General features: G+C 29.9%; 2 protein-coding genes across 2 annotated transcripts in view; one reads left to right on the top strand and one right to left on the bottom strand.

The window, feature by feature from the left end:
* LOC116768357 (neural cell adhesion molecule 1-like) overlaps positions 1 to 16592 on the top strand; it is a 76730-nt gene extending 60138 nt beyond the window's left edge. Inside the window, exons 2-11 of the mRNA XM_032659051.2 lie at positions 8672 to 8787; positions 10163 to 10367; positions 10788 to 10919; positions 11142 to 11297; positions 12283 to 12370; positions 12645 to 12747; positions 13347 to 13502; positions 13953 to 14070; positions 14179 to 14271; positions 14655 to 16592. Of these exons, the coding sequence (XP_032514942.1) occupies positions 8672 to 8787; positions 10163 to 10367; positions 10788 to 10919; positions 11142 to 11297; positions 12283 to 12370; positions 12645 to 12747; positions 13347 to 13502; positions 13953 to 14070; positions 14179 to 14271; positions 14655 to 14842 (1355 nt within the window). The 3' untranslated portion in view covers positions 14843 to 16592. The remainder of the gene's footprint in view (positions 1 to 8671; positions 8788 to 10162; positions 10368 to 10787; positions 10920 to 11141; positions 11298 to 12282; positions 12371 to 12644; positions 12748 to 13346; positions 13503 to 13952; positions 14071 to 14178; positions 14272 to 14654) is intronic.
* Positions 16593 to 16692: 100 nt separating this feature from the next.
* LOC116768787 (neural cell adhesion molecule 2-like) lies at positions 16693 to 22331 on the bottom strand. The gene is made up of 10 exons (XM_032659613.2): positions 22176 to 22331; positions 21719 to 21855; positions 20831 to 21032; positions 19088 to 19219; positions 18770 to 18958; positions 17825 to 17885; positions 17484 to 17739; positions 17314 to 17392; positions 17110 to 17244; positions 16693 to 17035 (listed from the first exon to the last, which is right to left on the bottom strand). Exons 1-10 carry the CDS (start codon positions 22225 to 22227, stop codon positions 16758 to 16760), a joined length of 1521 nt encoding a protein of 506 aa, XP_032515504.1. The 5' UTR covers positions 22228 to 22331; the 3' UTR covers positions 16693 to 16757.
* Positions 22332 to 22763: the final 432 nt, after the last annotated feature.

Genomic DNA, 22763 nt, shown 5'->3' with positions numbered 1-22763 from the left:
GTTACAATCTCTTCCTTATCAAAAAAATTGTAAAATACCTTTTTAATATGAGCTGTTGGATATGTAAACATTTTATAAATGTTGGTAAAATTAAGAAAATCTGCTAAACCATTCTGATCCGACATATATCGGGAAATATAACTCCATTAAAATCCCCTTTTGATCGAAACAGAATATTTAACTTGCCTACGTATTAATCCCCAAAGTTTACATTAAATAGTAGAGGTTTTTTTCATTTAGCCGGGGGGATATTTTAAATTTTTCTCCACAGTCTTTCTATTTTATTTCTAAATCCCAAACCGCAATATGTCCAACATACAGTTTTATAGCTCCCTGTTTTCTGTTTTAACTATAATAATTTTTTAAAATAACAAAAATCGATCTTCATAAATTCTTTGAATGAATTTAAGTAAAAATGTCAATTTCCTTATATAAGGATGGAGTATCATAACACATTGTTCTATATATATGTTTTTAACACTTACATTTCACAATATTTATGGACATCTATGTACAGTTGTACAAAAGTATATTCTTTAGGAAAAAGGTGGTAAAATAAATTGCTGACCCAAAAATGTCTCTACTTATTAATGGGTGGGTTCATATTTACTTTATTAACTTTGGGGCAAGGCAACAGTTATTTATTCGGATAAAAAAGATTTTTATCAGGTATATAATGTTGTTTATTATGTATATTATACGTTAAATTAGTATATAACCTACGTACAAAGTTAATAGAAAAATCCTTTTGATTATGAAATTACCACGTTTTGTCAAGACCACAGTGTATTTATATTCATGATGACAAAAAATACATAAATTTTTAAAATCTTTTTTCGTCTGTGTATATTTTTTTGTGTAAAAAGTACCTAAGCTGCAAATCGAGGACGGCTTTTAAGTGGACTTTCACAGAATATTATTTTAAATGTATGTAAAAACCATTATCTTATTACAAATAATGTCCAATACCTAGTCAGTGAATTAGCGTCCAAATTCAATAGAATATGTCAGAAAAAAATAATAATTGAAATATTTTGGATTAAATTCAAAGCTGGTACCACCGCAATGAAAGTTTAGTAATCAAGAACATTAAAAAAGTTTTTTATAACACAGTAAAATTTAAAATTATTTCTAAAATAATAGATATGTAAGGAACCGTTTTTTTAAAGCCTTCATGATCACATTAACAAACAAATGTTAATAATTCAAAAGAACATTTTTACTTTGAATATGCATTAATTCTCACTTATATATAAATATGATTCTGTGAAATATAATTAAAATTCTAATCTATTCAAAACTGTAATATTGTGTAGAAATTCTTCTAAATTACTTATTGTTTTTCAATTAATGGGTTAATGGTAGTGAGGCTTATTTTTTTTATATAAAATCTATATTTATTTTTTCTATATTTTATAACATATGACAAAAAAAAATATTTTTTATAATACCAACCACGTCGTTTAATTACGTTACGAATATAAAAATTTTAAATATTTTTTTTTTTATTAAAAATCTATACATAAATTTTAATGAAATATATATTTAAATGAAACTAATATTTTTCGGATTACTACGCGTATTATATTATTAAAAAAAAACTATATACTCCCGACGTTTCGGTTACTTTGCAGCAACCGTGATCACGGGCAGACGAGATGTCAAAAATACTAGTTTCATTTAAATGAATACTCGCGAAAGTCTTAGATCTCAAAATATATATTATTTGAAATAAAGATTTATCAAACGTTACACTCGACAAGTGTCTTAACAACCAATAAAACACTGTTCATAAATCATCATGACAGGTATTAGTCGGCACCTTCGCGTTTGCGTAATTACGTCAGTTACCGACAATTATTCAGTAAGCTCTGGCAAAACTCAAATGGGTGTAATCTATCATTAGATTAAAAGTTAAGAGTAAAAAGTTGGTACTCAAGATTATAATTAGTTCAACAAATAAAAACGATGACATTATCAAAATATACCAAGATTCAAGCCTTAACATGAAAAAAAAGATAAGCGTGGAAGTGGGAATGTGATATTTACTTCTAAGAGATAAAAATATTGAAAGCAACAAAATTTTTAAGAAAGAAAATTGTTAGTTATTTTAAGTTTCAACAAAGAACATTTTAAAACTATCCAAGATATCCCTAATCATATAAACAAGCCCTTCCCTTTGTTTTGTTTGTTGTTTTTTTTATATCGGCTATTAAAGTTAATGATGGCTTTATTTGTCAGTTACCTCATATATCAATGAAAACAATTAACAATGACAAATATTTTATTCTTAATAAATAAAATTTTGATTCTAATTCCATTTTTTTATTAACCATATTATGCTGAGGCTCAATAAAAACTTTGTACCGTCATTCGATTTATCGACCATGGATCAATTTAGGAACGGATCTACAAAAAAAAAGGAGTCAATTCCAATTAACAGATGCGATGCTTTTATTAAATATCTAATATCAAAGTGTAAGGAGACGTACGAAGTTCTGAATAGGCTCTATTTGATTGAATGTATACGACCCTCATTCATCAGAGACATTCTTCATCTTTGCAAACAGAACAAGTACCAAAGAGCTTCTCATCCGGACCGCTTTATCTTTGGATTCAATTCAAAACGCTTCTGTATTTATTTAAGTGACCTTCAAAAGCATTGTTCTTAAACCGACATTGTCTGCACCATTAATATTAATGTACATATTTCAATACATCTGAAATAATATTTTGCAAATGAAATAATAACTAATGATTAAAAACTTTTTTCTTTTACAACAGAAGTCGTTTTTTTTGTCGTACGTTTACTCTAAAAGGTGTTGCTATTCTTATAAATTGACAATGCTTACAATCAACTAATCTTATATAATGAGATCTAAGATTTTCGCGAGTATTCATTTAAATGAAACTAGTATTATATTTTTGAAAACTTTAATAAGAAATAATTTATTTAACAAATCTTTCTAATTTTAAATATATTATAATGTTACTTACTACATTTATTTTTAAAAATCTATTAGTAATAAAGTATAAGCACATTCACTTTAATAACCTATATTTTTAATACGAAAATATAAAATCATTATGATAGTTAATATATCACCATGAAAAGAACGAAGTATGCACATAAAAACTTGTTCATTTATGTGATATATTGTAGCTACAAACATAAGTCCACTATAATTAATGATGAAAACAATGCTCTGTATAATTAACTATAGCTGTTGTCGTCACTACTCGTCATTTTCCAGTGCGCTATTCTCTTCTGTAAATAAAATATGACACTAATATATAAAGCTAAACAGCTAAATGCAAAAGGGGATATTCATGTTTTTTTTGGTCTTAAATTAATAGTTTACTACTTTATAACGTAGAAAAACTATAAAAAGGCTTCAAAATACTCCAGATATTTTTAAAAATGGAAATTTAAACAATGAAAAATTTGAGTAGTTCAAACGCCGTCATTTCGCGCGCGCTTTGCGTAACGTCCAGTGGGTCTTTACTGTGATCTTTTAAGTTACTTCGTACATATTTACAGTTTTAATAACTTTAAAACCATGGAAGAACTCAAAAAATTATCTTATAAGTATTGTATAGTATACAAAAAATTATCTTATAAGTGCACAAATACTACTCGAAAAATACCCGAAAAAGTGTTTTTTTCGTATTTCAAGTGATGCGAAAATACGAAAACGGTGGTGTAAGGTGATTAGAAGGGATGATATTAAATATATCACCTAAATCTTGATCATATTATTTTGAAGATCATTTTAACGTTAGTATACTTTATTTATATATAGCTTAGTGTGAATTAGAAAAAAGTAAGTTTGCAGTAGCTATTGATCATAAGAAAATTCGGTTTGAAATTAAGCTAACCTATAAGAGAAGTTCAGTAGCTATAACTTTCTATAAAACTTTATTCCCGTTGTGGTTTTACGAAATTTTCATGGTTGTTGATTTATTTCAAATTAAGAATGACCCAGAAAATTATATTGAATACAATTTAATGAAAAAAACAAGGAGAAAAATGTACTCTAAGTTTGAAGAAAGGAGTTTTGCCTCATATATTTTTTATCAAAAACGGATGCCATTACGAAAGGAGAAAATAGCTGTAGTTAAAAGACAAAAATTTACACTGATCGATGAATCCCTTTCATTAGATATAGCTATCAAAAGTAGTGATTTTAACGAACCTTCACAAAGAATTGATCACGAAGTAAGTCCAAGTACTTCCCACACAAATGTCTGTGATCAACCAAGACCCAGTAATTCCCGCATTCGATGTGATGATCTTCAGGTAGAATTTTAACTTCTCATATTGAGCAGAAATTGCATTGTGACAGAGCTGTGCAAGTTTATATTAAATCGAACTATAGAAGTAAAGGCGTCAATGTAAATATACCTTATAAAAAACATAATGTAGCATTGTCACCATTTCCTCTTGTTACACAAAATATAGGAACGTCACCAGTAAAACTATCTGTATTAAATCCGTATCATCTTATTCTTTTATGATATCTGCTGATTATGAACTAAGTTATCAATCTTAAAATGTAATGTGTAGCAGCATGCTAACTACAATTGAAAAAGAGCCAAAAATATTGTTAGGATTACCTAACCAAATATATCATTTAATAAAACGTTTAAGTGATAATATTCATAACAAATCTAAAATAAACTTTACTACAATCAGCACAACAATAAAAGTTAAATTATTTATTTTTTCACGAAAACTTGTAAAATAGTATGAGGTTTGACGTTGATGAATGCAATGTCGTGTCAGATGACGTCAAATTTCATTCTATCAATTGTGGTGCGTTTATGAAGTTTGAATTTAATATTAATTAATTTTCGTTATATTTGTTCAATATTGTAAAATATAATGCTACGGATTGTATACTTACGTGTTGTTTCCGAAAACTGTGACAAAAACAATGTTGACGTCACCCTATTAGGCTCGTCAACACGTCAACATGTGTCAACTAGATTGTGTCGATAAATTTACTTGGATCAAAAAAATAATTGAAGTTTCTTGTTACATCAAATAAATGTTCATCGAAATATTTATTATTAAAACTGTTAAAGAAATCAGAGCCGAAATAAGTTCGATAGTTTAACAAACAAGGATATTCTCTTAGAGCTCATTAGTCTTACTCTAAAATAAGCCTTGTTGGTAAACGGCTGGAATATATTATTCATTCTTGAATAAATGTTTTTGGCTTCTGACTGTCTGGTTTAAAAGTAAAAAAAAAATGATTAAGGGGTTTTAAATAGAAATACAGCCTTGGAATCTACAGTCATCCGAACTAGTAGTCTCTGAACTCGTAAGGAAATTATTGTATAAAAAAGCCAGAGAAACGATTTGTAAGATAGTATGACGTTAAAAGTTCACGTATGCCAAAATCTTTTGAAAAATTACTATTAATTATAATAATAAAAATTTTGGACGCTTTATTAAAACTTTAATTCCAGTAGAATATTTTTTTTTAAATACGAACACTTCTTTTACTTATATTATTTTGAATACAGTGGAAAATGAAACGCCTGTCTCCCTGTTGCTAAGAGGAGATGAATATTATGTTCACCGATCATTTCCTTAAAAATATGTAGATCTTCTTGCAATAAATGCAATATATCGGGTAAAACTCGACTCTATTCAAGAGACAGGCTAAAAAATTTTTTTAGATTGTGACTATATTTTCATGATTGATAGACACGATCATCTCATATTTGCACTACATCTTAGCCGGCAATGGTGAGGGTTTTATTATGCATTTAACGCTAATAAACGGCCTTCTATTTTGAAGAGAGGTCCTTTAGAGTCAACCTAAAAACGGTCCAAACTCCTTGCTGTAACGTCATTGAGACTGACAGCTACACACATAAGAAAAAATGTACTTAGGGTCTACTAGGTAATACAGTCATTACTTAATTTCTAGTTGATAAAATTGAAACGGATTATAAAAAGTCCTGACTTAACAAGAGCCAGAAATAGAAATTGTATTTCATAATTAAACAGCAAAAACTAAAATTATGTTATTTAGTTAAATAATGTTAAAACATAAAGCATTTGGGATTATTTATATTTTATGTTAAGTTCCACCCGTCATTGGTGAGTGACGATGAAAGGATCCGCCACTGACAAATAAATTTTCAATCTTAAAGAAATAATGCGAATTAAAATTTTTACTTCTAAACCTATTGATTGTATATTAAGCAAAGAATTTTGTAAGTCTTTGAAGAGATGCGTTTTTTTTCTTCCTTTCTTTGTTGTTATTGCTCTTATTTTTTTAAGTAGTCGTAAATTAAATTATGGAAGGTGAATTTAAAAATAAAAAACTTATCACAATCTTATCTTATTAAAGTTATAATTATGATAAGTAAAGATAGTAAAAAAAAATAGATTTTTTACTTTGTGTAGTTTTTGTTTATTTCAATTTTTTTTATATATATTAATAAAATAGTTATCAGTGTGAAAATATTTTCACATTCTACGTTAGGATGACTTAACACAAAAAAATTGTTATTTTAAAAAAAAATAGCAATTTTGTTTATATTTTTCTCATATGCTGTTTCGTAAATTTAGATATACCAAATTAGTATTGAAAATTATTTATATTTAGGAACAACAAGGAAAGATGATTAGACAAATTCAATATAATCCTTAAATTAATGAATGAATCTTCAATAGCCTTTCGTTTGTTTACTTTTGTAAAGGGGTTATTGTATAAAGCTGACTGGAACAGATAAAGGATATTAGTCTTTTTGAATTTTTTCCGCAAACAATAGGAAAAGATACATCGAATTTTTATAATAAACATAAACGCTGAAATTTATAGACGTGGATGGAATATTCAAAATTCAGATTCTTGCGGAAAAAGCTGGGATAAGAAGCTTCCGCTAAATTAAGAAGCTTCCGCTAAATTAAGAAGCTTTTGCTAAATTATGTTTAGAAATTTTGGCAATAATTATTGTTATTTGTATTATTTCTGATCATTACTGAATTCAAATATATATATATAACACTTACAGATATATCATCAAAACAATACATTGAATTTATATCTAAATTATAAATAACTTACTTACGCTTATTACACAAATTCCTTGGAGGTACTAGCTGATAGCATCTAGGTTTTGAATTTTCTTATTTACTTTGTGACACCAGCTATATCTGTATCTTTGAACTATCAAGGGATCTTTGCTGACCCAACTATATTCTGCCCTTTTTGTCTGGATATTATTCCTATATCATCAGAATTTTAGTTACAATTTTGTCTTTTAAATTTTACACGTCTCTTGACAAAGTGTCGTATGCCCAGTGGCTTTAATCGAAAAAGTCCTCGATTTAAGCCTGTATCTTATATAACAAGGGGTGGTTTGTATTACTCTTGTATATGATTGTTTATTGTGGAGAATGAAGAAGATAAATAAACAGATAAAATAAATATTAAAATATTTCTAGATAATATAAAAAAATTATTAAGGTCAAATCCTTTCTACTTAAGATATTAGATCTCTAACAGTAAATAAGCGGATCAGTAAATCTTCAATACGGTACTGAAGTTCTAATGGATGGCACTCAACACTACGATGAAGTTGTACACTTTGTGACCGTCGCTTCCAACTCGGGACACTTTTCACGTTCTTAATGTCTTTACACAAACATTCAGCTAAGTTCACAAAACAAAGCTACTTACCAGTATTTAAATGTCTTACGGCAGTTTTTATCCAAAACTTTTTATTGGATTTTTTAAATATACCATGTTTTTATTTACATCGTGTAACAAATTAAGAATAGGGTACACATATAAATGTATATCCGGTGTCAAGATGAAAAACTTACAATTTTCATGGACACCAACATCATTATAACAAAAACTAAAAAAAATCCGTAAAGATTTAATACAGAAATTTCGTGAAACTTTTAAATCAGTTTGAAATTTCAATGGTTTTAGAGGTCAGGTTAAAACTTATGATCAGTTTTAATCTAATAGTATCCTCTGATGTGGTTACAACATTGAATCATCTAAATCATAGTCTGATTAACAAACTGTAGAAAATTACCTATTGCAAAACATTTTATAATGAAATATGTTTTCTGGTATGATAATAAAATTCTTGTATATTCTTGCTCATTGTGATGAGTGCAAAGTAAAATTTTCTATGCCTTTACGAGACAATAGCTGTTCCAGATCTTGAGCAGTAAGATATTAAAAATGGAATATGTACGTTAATAGCGTGCTTCCGGAATTCTAAGCTGTCTGTAGTTGCAATACATCATGTAGATAATAGTAAACGAACACATTTGGAATTCTTTTACTGCACCGCAAATAGTAACGTGTGAAATGAAGGCAGAAGAGGAAATTAAACTGTCAATTCCGATGGCTCTAGGACACTCTTATGTGGCCATTTTGTGTCTGTTATATTTACTGCATATCTGTTCCAAGATATGTTGTCATTTAAAACTAATTTATTAATCATATTACACCATTTCATGTACATATATATATATATATATATATATATTATGTAATTTATCTTTTTATTATAGGGCGAAGTTTTGGGGAGGTTGTGTGTATTTTGTTTATTTATAGAATCAATATAATATAAGAAATAATACACAATAAGTTTGAATAAAGTAAGAATACATTGCTTATAATTTCAGCTCTGACAGCTGAAACGGAAGATGGAGCACCATTCTTGCACGTAATGGCCAAATCATCGGTTTTCAATGTCGGTGAAAAGAAAGCAATCTACTGCAAGGGGCTTAATTTACCAGAGGTAAAATATTACTGGCATAAATATTGCACATTTGTAATAAGGTAACCAAAACTAATTAATAAAAAATAATGGCCAAGTAAAACCATATACAAGGAAAAAAATAAAATATAAAAAATCAAAATTCAACATAGAGAAAAAATAATCCTATTATTACAAATTGAATTTTAATATTCTTTCCCTAAAAATTTAATTTGTTTTGTGACTTACAAATCAAGGATATTGTATGGTATAAAATTATATTTTAATTACTAAAATGCCTACAAGTATTTATTTTGGTAAATGCTAATAACAGTAAACCCATTTGAGTTTAAATTAATTCTCTTGAACTAAGTTTTTACCCCAATACAATAATTTCGTGAAGCTAATATTTAAGAGAATATGTTTGGAACATAGTGGATAACTTTTCTCGTACACAAATTGTTGAGCTCACATTACCCGCGGCTAATAAATTTTCAGAACAAACTGCGGGAGTAGGTTGTTGGTATACCTATTACCGTCGTTTTTAATTTAACACGATATTAAGGCGTCACATTTAATCAAATATCACTATATTAAAACCTTATTCCTGGTTACAAATATTTGCCTTAACTTAAGCCAAATTATATTTGGAACGAATATTATATTAATTACTTCATACAAATTACCAAAACAATGGCAATAGAACATTTAAGTCTTGGAAGTACTCGACTGTAGACTGATTCCCGTTTCAATGAATTGCTATAAAAAGAATGCCTTTGAATGAGAGCACAGTAACTGAATAGTAATTAAAATTTTTCTCATCCGAATTCAATTGAAGTGAAATCGTAATAGAAAAGCTTAAAAATATCTAGCTTTATCTTTTTTCGAGCCTTTAATTTCAAGTCTTTTTATACTTGGCATGTAGTATTCTTATTTATATTCTTTTACAATCCAGTTTACATACATTATATTGTTATGTGTAAATTCTCATTATATATTTATTATGACCGTCTGATAGATCAAATCGAATTAAAATATTAAACTATCAGAATCAATCCACATGTGAATATTAAATACCTAAGTCGTTAACCAAATTGATCAGTTTTCAACTTTAATTTTTTCTCGAACACGTTCAGCTGCTACGTGATCTGTTTCACATCTGACCCCACAACCTGAAAATCAATATCTCTTTAACATGGCTAATACCAAATCGCTTTCAAAATTTCTTTTTCTTCTCTCGTAAAAAAATCGGAGACCATAATTACTGAAATATTTGAATTTATAATCGTATGATGCGTTATTTAAACTACTTCATTTAAAATATATTTTAAACAAAATTTTAATTCTATTAAAAATATTGTTTTTGTTTAAAATCTACAATGATCAACTATGTATAAGAATGAATATTTATCTTCAGAGGATAGACTGGGTGTCACCATCTGACGAAGTAGTGGAAATAAGATCATCCAGGAACACCAGGGTGTATGTTGAAAGGCACAAGAACGACACCTTATCCAGCAGCCTGGTACCGCTCATTTTCCATAGCATCAAGATTAAGGATAGTGGCAATTGGACCTGCAAAGCTGGAAATCTCAATGAAACCATCGAAATTCTTGTCGGTGGTATGTATTATTATACAAGGAGTGATGAGAAAACCAAAAACGGCCCGTCATCTTGTTTTTGTTTTTCAAGAAAATATTTTTTGAAGTTATACACTTTTAAATTTGTCGGTTTTATTATAAAACTCCGCGTATTCTATGGTTTTTTAAACTTTAGTATCCATAAATAATGAAAGGAAATATCATGATTACATAAATAAAAAATCCTCATATTCCTCATATTATGAAAAGAAATACAATAAATTTGATTTTAGCAAAAAAAAATATCCTTGCTTATGAATCACGAACAATGGAAGTCATTTTTAAGGTAGATAGAACTCATTTGAAATGAGATTTACATAATAAGGGAAGATTTATATGAGTAAAGGAAATAATTTTTATTTTTTTTTACTTCTCTGTTTATAAAATTATATTTTGCTTTAGAAAAAGTAAGTCTTAGTGAGAGGCAAGAGACTCTGGAGGGTGAAGAGACAAAATCTGTCAAATTGGATTGCGTTGCAAAGGGGTATCCAGCACCGGTCGTTCAATGGTATAAGGATTCAGTTTCGATTGTCGGTAAGTATATTTAAAAAAAATCACCTATATCATAATTATTTTTTGCTCCAAAATTGCTATTTAAAGAGTCAATTCTATTTTGTTCCCTTGAATAAGAATCATGCAATGCATTTATAACATATATAAATGACTCAAATAGGAAACTACTTTTACTAAAACAAAAAAATTAACGTACATAATTATAGTTTTCGAGGTTTGCAAGAACTTATTATTTCATTTCAGACGACCACAAGAAGTTTATCGTGAGGAAAAAAGATAACAACTATCAGTTGGAAATCAAAAACTTGACACATCAAGATACAGGCGAATATATGTGCAAAGTAACGCAAAAGGCACTCTCATACTATACGTACAAACGTGTCCTGCTGTCTGTCCAACGTGAGTAGTCACATGATTTATAATATATCTGCAACGGGCCGGTCTCAGCATAGTGAAGGCCGCAGGACTAACAGAAATATACATTACAATACATATGTTTATATACCTGTATTGTACCTGTATTATACCTGTATACATCTTATTGATCCATTTTAAACAAAATTCATCCAACGCCATCTCATAAATTTATGTCCTTGTCTTCATACTCAATCAAGCGATAACTGAAAAATCTGAATGAATGAAACAGGTTTCTACCAACATAATTATGTAGTATTTAAAAAGATCCATTATTAACCTATTACATCGGATGCTTAAAGGATCTTTAATGTTATATTGGCAATAATTATAAATATAAAACATTGGGGCGGAGGATCTATAAAAGCTCTATGCAAGACAGAAATATTCCTGTCACGCAAAAAATGGTGTCGACTATCGCTTCATTAAAGATCACGTACAGATAATAATTTAATATAAAAATGAATTTCGTATTGATATCATCCGATATATATTTTTAGCGAGCTGACACAACACTATTCATTGTCCTAAGGACTCCGCTAGATTTTATTTCTAGATTAAATAATTTGAATTTCAATGAATGTATAAATTTAATAAAATTTACTCTACCGTATAAGTTCGATTTTTTTATGTTTTGCAAACCTATTTTCATTAAAATATGGAAATATCCCTTGGAATAACTTCATTGGAAGTTATACAAAACTTGGTTAGAATTTAATAATATTCCATAAAATGAAATGCGTGATTTTCTATTTCCTATTATTTTATTAGGATTTCACTTATAATTTAATTCATTTACACTCTGACATTCAATTAAGAATACATTTAAACTTTATTCAAATGATACTGTAACATACTGATTTAGAAATTGTATATAAATTTATTTGTTGTTTTCGCTGTTTGATATGAACTAAAACAATGTTTAATATTATGGTATAATAGACTTTTAAAATGTGTTAATTTATTCCAGATAAACCTATTCTGATTAATGAGGCCACCAATGAGGTTTACTACACTAAATATAGAACTGAGGAAGTTTACGCCATCTTGAATGAAACGTAAGTTTAAAACTTTTAGTTTTCAACTTTATCAGTGTTCTTGAGACTTTATTCAACATCTACCATTTATGAAATATTTTGTTAACCAGCCCTGTAACATATGTCGTATTTATAAATAATAAAATTTGTTATAGATTTAATAATGATCTAAACTGTCAAGCAATGTTTAGATGAAATTTAGAGTCATAATCTCAAGTTAAACAACGAATTCTCCTCGTAAGAATGTTTTTAATATATTGAGTATTTTAATTTAAATCATAATTATTGTTTTCAGGAAAAATATTACATGCAGCGCTCTAGCTTACCCACCACCAACATACACCTGGTCCAGGAGGAGAAACAACTTCGACGATGACCCCATTAATGAAGAGGATACGGTAACTGATAATATTTTCATATTTTCTGCACAAACACGCATACGAGTGTATATCAAGTTTCAGACGCTTTGGAATTGTATTGTTATCTGTATGAGTAAATATGTATATAAAAAAATGACACAAAATTTGGTTTTTACATACAAAGTTAGTCTCAAAAAAATAGGTCTGAAGTTTTTATGTAAATACTTATTAATTTATACGTAACATGTAGACAGGTTCTCAAACACTGCTCTCTCTAGTTACTTACATCTTTGCGAATTTACTAAATAAATTTTTGTCACATGTTTTATTTTGTGCTTTTTGTTTTTAATATATTGTATAGCTATCAAAATCATCAGTTTGATTCTTATTACCTTCGTATGTATTGTCTTTATTTTGTTTTAAAACTCACTGTTATGTGGTATATACATAGTGGTAAGTAATAATTTTTGTAAGGAATAAGAAATAAATATGATTTTTTTGATTTGAATATGTATATTTTGGATGGGAATTGTATTAAGTCGCATTTCTTAACAAAGATAAGATAATTTTTTGTCGCATTCACATTTAAAATGGAAGTTGGTAAGAAACGCTTGTAAAATATTTTTTTTATTCACCAGATTCATTCAGCGGACGGTACGAGCTCTGTGCTAGTATTGCGAATGTACAATGAGAGTAATCTCGGAGAATACAAATGTGCTGCGAAGAATGATAAGGGACACGTCTCAGTTGTATTTCACGTGTCCTTGGGCAATAAACCGAATCCACCCGACTTTGTGAGTAATATGTCTATTTTTTTTGCAATGAATGACTACTTCAAATCTGGATTGATGTTATTTAATTCAATTGTATATGTTGAAGTAGGAAGTATTTTGTCGTTTTTAAAAAAGTGACATCAGCATAAATGACGTCACCAATACCTATATTCTTGAATGTCGTTAGTGTCTCAGACTCTTGGATGTAACCTCGTAGACGGTTTGACGAATCACTTATTTCGAAGAGTTCCGATCCCTACAACCGGTCAAGGGAGACTATCTGTAATCTGTAATCCCGCCTCTATTTATACTAACATTGTTGTGACTACACTTGCACAGGTGGCTTCGCAGGTGGTTATGTGGCTTACACCTGATAATTTCAACTACCCTCAATTATTAGTTATTGAAATAATATAAATTGCGCCGATATATATTAAATTGATTTATTATAATTAATATGTTCTGTTTTAGCTCACCTTGGCGTCTCGTACAAAGACAGAACTAACATTCAACGTATCTTGCTCAACTTGCAATATGGCGATTGAAGAAGACGATAAATCTCAGGATCCCGAGAATCTAACTGTGCTTGGTAACTTTCATTTATCCTGATAGTTTAAAGTCTTTATTTTAGAACGTATACAATATTAATTTTTTTTTTTAATAAATATAATTTAAAATATGTTAATTTATTTTACAGGATATTCTTTCCAACTTGTTCCTGCACAGGAAGGATATTTGCCTGATTGGGCAGCAGCCACAGAATTTGAAGTTAACTTTGAATATTACAATGGTGAGATAACCATTATTTATAACATGTAACAGTCTTAGATTTGCATCATTGGAATAATCATTGAACGTATTTCGAAACTAAATATTACAATTATATATAAAATATTTAGGTATCCTTTGATTTTTGGCTAAAGGATAATACAAACCAATATACTAATATTTCTCTTAAATAGTGTTAGCTTTTTCTCTGTCAACAAACAATAAAATTCTGTCTCCTAAGAAAAAACCATTCATACTTTAGTTAAATTTTTCGTTCAATGAACATACCAGTTTTTTTTATTATTGTATCGGATTTTATAGCAGCACTATTCCTCTAATTCGACAAAACATTTCAAACCATGAAAATTGGAATGAAATGCATAAAATATTATATTTAAATGACAGAATCATTGTTCACTGTGGGACCATTGCAAAATCAAACTACGTACCACGTGAGGGTTCGCACACGCAACGCAGCCGGCTATTCTGAATGGGTTGAACTCTCAACAACTGTGACTACAGACTTCGCTGTCAAACTCACCGCCTCCATTATTTTAATGTTTGTTACACTGTTTATAACGCGTTGTTATTAATTTATTCCAGCTTACGTTTATGTTAGTTTTATGAATTGTAAATATTTTTCGGTTTTATGTGTTAGGTTGAGTATCATTCTTAATTTAAGTAGTTCAGAAAAACGTTGTTTCTTTATGAAATTTTACAACAATATTAAGTTCTATGGATATGTAAATAAATTATGTTGTTGGTCTGGTTATTATGGATTATTTTGTCTTTGATGAAAATTGAAATTTGTTATTTTAACACGTATTATTTCCGAGTGTAGCATACCAGGCTTTTATAGTTAGAAGATATAGCTTAAGATGTCTGTTTCAATTCATGAAAGTGTTCACTCTTCCAATGGTCTGAACTCGATTTTATATGTCATAATGTTTACCTTAGAATCTATATAATAACTTCCTATCCAGCTATAGTGATGTAGATGACAAAATTCTAGAAGTTATATTCGTGGATAAAGTTGGAGATGTATTAGTTGTTAATTAATAATTTATTTACAAATATATATATATATATATATATATATATTTATTTACTTATTTGACACAAATGTCGCTCTTCATTATATACCCTTAACAATAATTTAACTCTTGGTAAATTTTGTCATCTATATATTTTAAATGTTCTATTTTTTGCAAAAAACAACATATTGCGTCCACGTTTTGACTTCGCTTTTATTGATCTGTGTGCGATAGTTGTGTGCTTGTGGTCATGCATTGAAATAAATTACTATATTTTATTTATTATTAAGTAATATTTAATTATTTTATATGAATTTAGACAATAAGATTAATTGACGTCATTATTGTGTAAGAATATTTTATGCCTTCTTCCATTCTAAGATCAAATCGATATTGAAGAATTGTCTCGTTTCAATTTGAAATTCACCTGAACGATCTTTAAATTGTATCCAATAAGCTTTTTATTATTATTTGGACTAAATTAATTGTTATTTCAGTGGTGTCGAGATTTGAGGATTAAGTGGTCCTTGTAGGGTTTCGAATAAAAATATATTGGATATATAAAGCAAAAAAAAAAATGTTGTGGTATATTTGATCAGCTTTTGGAATTATTGCAATGTAAATAATGATATTAGCTTAAACTGTTCTAACGTGTAGGCTGTTACGGCATATATATACATATATATTTAATGTTTAGACGACTTCTGAAATATTTCAAAAAAAAGATTTATTTATATAATTATCCAATCCTACTTCCACTATAAACATAATTATTTTTCTTTAAAACATGTATCTTTGTGGTGTATACTTTGTAAGATAAATAAATAGTAATTTGTTTTTATGTTCAAGAATGCGATTATTATATTAGGGACAATCAGGACAATATTATTTCATATATAATTACTATATACAATTTTTTTTTAATTTTTCATACTGTCCATTAAGTCGAAAAATTTCCGTCAATTTTATAAAGTAGATGGTCTTTCAATTAAAAATATCGTGTACAGGAAGACTGAATTTGGAAATTTCTGTTAAATTAGATGTTATAATTTATATAGTATACGTATAACAAACCTATATCAGATTTTATTTAAATTTAGCTAAAAGCGTATAATCCCGTAGGGAAAATCCTTATATTTAACTAAGTGAAATAGTAAAATTAAGTTCGTTCTTCATACCAAAGACTAATGGCCAAATTTTTTTTTTTTGTGAAGAGTATATAAATCTATTATTATTTATTTCGCATGTTTATCTATAATATCATTGTTAAATTTCACAAATTCTGCCCGCAATAAAGGTGGTTTATAAATTATGTCTTTTATTTATTTTCCAAGTATCTTTATTATGTAACATAAAATATAATTGGTACAGAACAGTAATTTTTTAATAAAAAAATCGTTTGTATTCACTTAAAAATAACCACAATTGTTTTAATAATTAACAAAATAATGGAAGCAATGAAACAATGAAATTATTAAACCATTCTAATTAAAAAAGTTGCACCTAAAATAACAACTATTATACCACCAGCAAAGAATACACCATAGAACGTACCATTCGATACTTGGGCATCAGCTTTGGGCTCACTAGTTTCTTCACCTTCCTCTGGTATTTCGATTTCTTCTTCAGGCTTAGCGACAGTTGAAGCTAATATAGGCTCCGACCAGGCGGATTCTCCAGCGTCATTAACGGCTTTGAAACGGACCCAGTATTCCGTTTCTTCTTTTAAGTCGTCTAATTTAATGAGCATAACTAGAATTGAAAAATATATAATTCTGTTATTTCACTAACATATTTAATAATTCAAACGTCTAAATGTTACAAACCGGTTCCTCCGCTTTCCATTTCACCAAATTCATTATTTTTTACCAGAACCTCTTCAGATCTTTTCCAGTCCACTTCCCTTGGTTGGCCCGATTTTTTTCTCAGTAATTTTGATTCAATATATTGTATTTGGAATTCTAGAGGATGATGTATATCAATGTTTATATTTTTGAAATATTAATCCATAGATTTAAACATAACCATACCTTCAACTGGAAAATATATTTCCTCATCCCACTGCGCAATAAAATTCAGTGCGTCATGATCATGATCCCTACTAACGATCTATAAATAAAATACCATACAAACATTTCATAAGGTTTAGGAAAATAATTTTTATCACCATTTAAAGAGGCAAGGGCAGTAATTTATTTACTTCAGTTGGCCTAGTTGGTTTTTCTAGTTTAATAACAGCAAACGATTTCTCTGCACTGCCATATTTGTTACTAGCGCGACATTTGTATCTTTGCCCAAATGTAGATTCATCAGCAGTTATACTAAGAATAGCTTTTTCACCGTCGTCTTCTAGTTTTATATCGCTTGAAGGAAATTCTGACAGTATATCTCCGACTTCCTTAAACCACCTATAGGTGGGAGTTGGGTATCCTTCGGCGACACATTCTAAGTCTGTACTAAAATTATTTATGATATTTTAATTGACTTTAAATAATAGTTTTGTTTTAATTGTTATTAATTTCTATGATTATACATCCATACCTCTTTTTTTCTTGCACAGGTACCAACGTTGTATCATTGCCGTCGCTAAATGTTGGTGCATCTAAAATAAAGCGGTTAGAATATCATTCACCGTCTACCATTTCGTTGAAAAAATATAAAGAAATTGTGTGCCTATTATATTGTGTACTGATTTACATTAGTTAAGAAATGTATAAACTTTTACTTTATAAACTTATCAAAAATTCTAGTAACATAAAGCTAGAACTTTATATATAAAATTTATATTCCAATACTATATTTTCTTTTTTCAAAACATATATGTATTTAACCAACTAACTTAACAGTCTTCTTCACTCAATAGTTCCATTCAAGTCATGGTATGAATGATATTCAGCCATTTGATCAAACAGCTTAGCTAGTGACTTGGATTGATGCCATTTCATTACTTGCCAAGCCTGTTCAAGTTTACTGTTCAAACAAACTGTACAAATCTACGATGAACCTATTCCTAGCGAGTTCGTTAGTTAGCTCGTAATACTTATTGATCTTGATGGCATGTAATGAGATCTAAGATTTTCGCGAGTATTCATTTAAATGAAACTAGTATTTTTCGGATTTACTACGCGGATTTTATTATTTAAAAACTACATGGTGGACACCTCGTCTGCCCGTGATCACGGTTGCTGCAAAGTAACCGAAACGTCGGGATTATGTAGTTTTTAAATAATAAAATCCGCGTAGTAAATCCGAAAAATACTAGTTTCACTTGATGGCATGGTCTTTGGGGATGTTGGTTTCCTAAGGAAACGTCGTCTCTATTATCATAAAGCGCTTTAAAAACGCGAATACATAAATATGTCTGGTCTGTAGGCCGACTCACAAATATCCTCAAGTATTTCGGTTATTTTAATAGAACGGTGACGGCTTTAGAAACATTTTCTGATATTCATGGCCTGATAATAATTTTAGTCTGTTGCAACTCACAGTTAACATGTAACGTGATATTCATACTGATGCTCGCGCTGCATCCATCTACGTAAGAGCTTTCTTGGATTGCGAAGCAATTGTATACACCACTGTCTTCACCTTCCAAAGACGTGATGGTCAGCAAACCTTCAAAACCCTCACTGTTGTATTTGGTCATTATTTGGTACTTCGATGGATTATAATCATCTGTAAATAGACATATTTAAGAAAAGTCTGTGGGATAAAGTTGGTAGTTAATTCCAAATACATTTTTAAATGTCTGTTTTACATAGTATCAATAAAAGGCAAAATATTGACCGTATAATCCTCACGTACCGCTAATGATAGTGTCGTGTCTGTACCATACCAAGCGCGGTTCGGGCTCCCCTTTCGCTTGACAGGACAGGGTTATGGATCTGCCACGATCCACAGATACCTCTGTTGGAGTCTCCAGAAACTCTGATGGCTCTGTAGATTGATTGAATAAATATACTGATGCTTAAGATATGTAATTTTAATTTTTAGTGCCAAGTACAAAATATTATTAGCTTTCATAGGGGAATAAAATTTTTAATAAATTTAAACTTTATTCAAATTAGTAGTCACAATTTGAATCATCAAATTTGATTTCTACATTATAAATAATAATATAGGGTTTTCCATTAAGGGCGCTTGATCTTTGAAATGCAAAAAAAAAATACATGTAGGAAAGATATTTGCGAAATTTTTTTTTATTTGGAAGGTCTATTGACCCCATTATGTATGGAATATGACATCATTCAAATGACCGCCACGGCTTCGGTTGGTGGCGCGCACACGAAAGGTCCAATTTTCGATGACTCTGGCGCACAAATCGGGCTGTATTTGATCGATGGCGTGGCGTATGTTGACTTTGAGGGCATCGGTGGTTTGCGGCTTGTTGGCATAGACCTGCGACTTAAGAAAACCCCACAAGAAAAAGTCCAGCGGGGTCAAATCGCACGATCTCGGTGGCCAGTTCACGTCGCCTCCGCGCGAGATGACCATGTCCAGAAATTGCTCGTGCAGAACTTCCATCGTAGCGTGTGCTGTGTGGCACGTAGCGCCGTCCTGTTGAAACCACATGTTGTCCAGATCCATATTCTCGATTTCAGGCCAAAAGAAGTTGGTTATCATCGACCGGTATCGCTCACCATTGACGGTGACGGCCACACCATTATCGTTTTCGAAAAAATACGGACCAATCACGCCTCCGGCCCAAAATCCGCACCAAACAGTCACTTTCTGCGGGTGCATTGCCACTTGGTGAACCTCGTGTGGATTGGTCTCGTCCCAAATACGGCAATTTTGCTTGTTGGCATAGCCATTCATCCAAAAATGCGCCTCGTCGCTGAAGATGATTTTTTTGCCAAAATCGGCGTCAACTTCCAACTGCTCTAATGCCCAGTCAGCGAACACACGGCGCTGTCTATGGTCATTAACCTTGAGCTCTTGGGTCAGCTGGATCTTGTACGGGTGCAGGCTCAAGTCACAACGCAAAATTCGCCAAGTTGTCGTCTGCGAAAGGCCGAGTTCCTGTGCGCGACGCGGAATTGACTGCCGCGGGTTTTCGAGGACACTCTCCGCGATATTCTCGGCAGATCTCGCGTTACGTTGACGCACGGGAACCGGCTGATTGTTAACTGACCCGGTTGACTCGAATTTGTCCACCAATCGACGGATAGTCGACTCGGCAGGACGATCATCGCGACCGTAAAACGGGCGAAGTGCGCGGAACGTTGCTCGAACTGAAGACCCATTTTCATAAAACAATTTTATGATTTGCACGTGCTGCTCGACACTGTAACCTGCCATGGTGGTTTAGGAGGACGGAATGAATATAACACACTGCATTTGACAGCTGTCACTCAAACAACATGGCCGCAATCAGCTGTCAAAGTTCAAGCGTCCCTATTGGAAAACCCCATATATAACGTTTTAACAATTCAATTACCGGTCTGTAATTCAATTCACCTTATAAAATTATTCAACAGTTGTTATTTTCATATTAAATTACACTCGTTTACAATATTGCAGTATACCCAATATAAAACCTTTTACCTATAATACATAAGGAGACGTTTTGCCTAAAATCTCCTGATCTACATTGCCACACTCCGGTATCTTCCACTGTCGCTTTGGTAAGAATTAGCACCATTGCTGGTACTCTAGACCTGAAGGTAGATACGAAATGCTCCTGAGTGAAAACCCTGTTGGTTGCTAACCGTTGCACTACTTTGCCTGATGGATCTACCCATTCTACCTGATAAAAATGAATCAATTAATTATATTTTTTTTTAATAAACGAATTTAATATGAATAGCTCTTAAATATGAGAAAAAAAATTATAAACAGCTGATTAGTGATTTTTAAATTAAATTAAACTATATATGACATTGGTAATTTAAAAATGTTTTGTTGAATAATAACTTTCCAGATGAGAATTGTTCATAACTTGTAATTTATATAATTTATTGAAAAATTTCTTTTCTAGATTATTTTATAAATATTTATGTGAGCTTATTGAATCTGATATCCTCTCAGTTCTTTAAACTTACGAATAGTCTTTTAATTCATTTTCATTTTTCTATGTATATGTATATTTTTTTAATTTATAAGAATATTTATTTAATATTATATAATAAAACTATTAAGCATTGCCTGTTAGTCCAATCATTAATTTACTTGTGAATTTAGTTAAATTATGGTAAATCATAATTTTTATTGAAACTGCCATCTGTTCCAAATATATTGAACTAAAATGATCGTTTTTATGATTTCCTTCAATCACAGATAATGAACGTAAACTACGTTAGATGGCAATGTTTATAAGGAAATGAATAGAAAAAATAAAGATATTTAGGGAAAAAAATAATACTAAATATGCATATATGAATAAAAAAATTGAGATTAATAGGTTAAATATCGAATATTTTTAATTTTTGATACCTTTTGGTTTTTATTTGCACCTTTGCATGTTATTGATTTGCGAGTACCCGCTTCAAAATAATTTTTATCTGGACCATAAAATATCGGCTCAATTGTTAGGCCCTGGACTTCTTTTCGGATAGCTTTTAAACCATAAACTGAAAATAGATTTATAATAATTATTAGATCAACTGTTTAAATTACACACAAGCAAATAACAAATAATGATATTTATTAAACATTTATCAAAAATCGTTTATTTCAGTATATATGCTATGTGTACGATAATTTAAATTTTGAGAATTTTAGCCTTATAAATACAACAATAACAGATATTCATAGACTAATTATTGTCTACCATACAAGTGTAGGCAAGTTTTAAGTTTGACATTATTATTAATTTTTTTTTTTTTTTACATCTTTAAGTTTATATACTTAATAAATCGTTAAACTATAATATGCTATATTAAAATAATACCTGTTCTGTAGAACATATAAATAAAAACGAGAACGTAAAAAACCCACTTCATTTTTTTATTTTCCACCACGACAATAAAATAGTTAAGAGCTACAATTCTACTTCATTACAGGTTACAACGAAGATTACAAATGAGAGTATGGCATATTCTGTTTATAACTCGGTTTAATTATTGGGGTCACGAATTAACTCAAATTATTTACAACAATGTCACCTCAATCAGGAAGTTACATTTACGCGGGTGAAATTAAAAAGGTCGCTAATAATGTCCATAGTCAAAAGCAACAAATTTTTACGCCCTGACAATGGATGTTTATATATTATATAGCCAAATCGTAAGATAAAGATTTAGAATATTAATTAATATAGATGATAATTCTGAATATTTTATATCATTACAATAAGTTCTTAAAGTATTCTCGGGCGAACGGCGAGTGATACTGTCCAAAAATAAATTTAAGCGGTCCGACAAGTACTTAGTCTTAGGGCCTCGTGGTGACATTGTCGAATGAAAACTTGTTAAAATTTAATCCGATTGTGGGAAATCATTTTGTTTTTACAACGTGTATGAGTGTCGGTGAATTTAAT

The sequence above is a fragment of the Danaus plexippus genome, chromosome 4 (assembly GCF_018135715.1).
Source record: "Danaus plexippus chromosome 4, MEX_DaPlex, whole genome shotgun sequence".
In the NCBI taxonomy this organism is placed as follows: Eukaryota; Metazoa; Arthropoda; class Insecta; order Lepidoptera; family Nymphalidae; genus Danaus; species Danaus plexippus.
The sequence above is the reverse complement of the archived record's forward strand: the minus strand, read 5'-3'. Positions and strand labels throughout refer to the sequence as shown.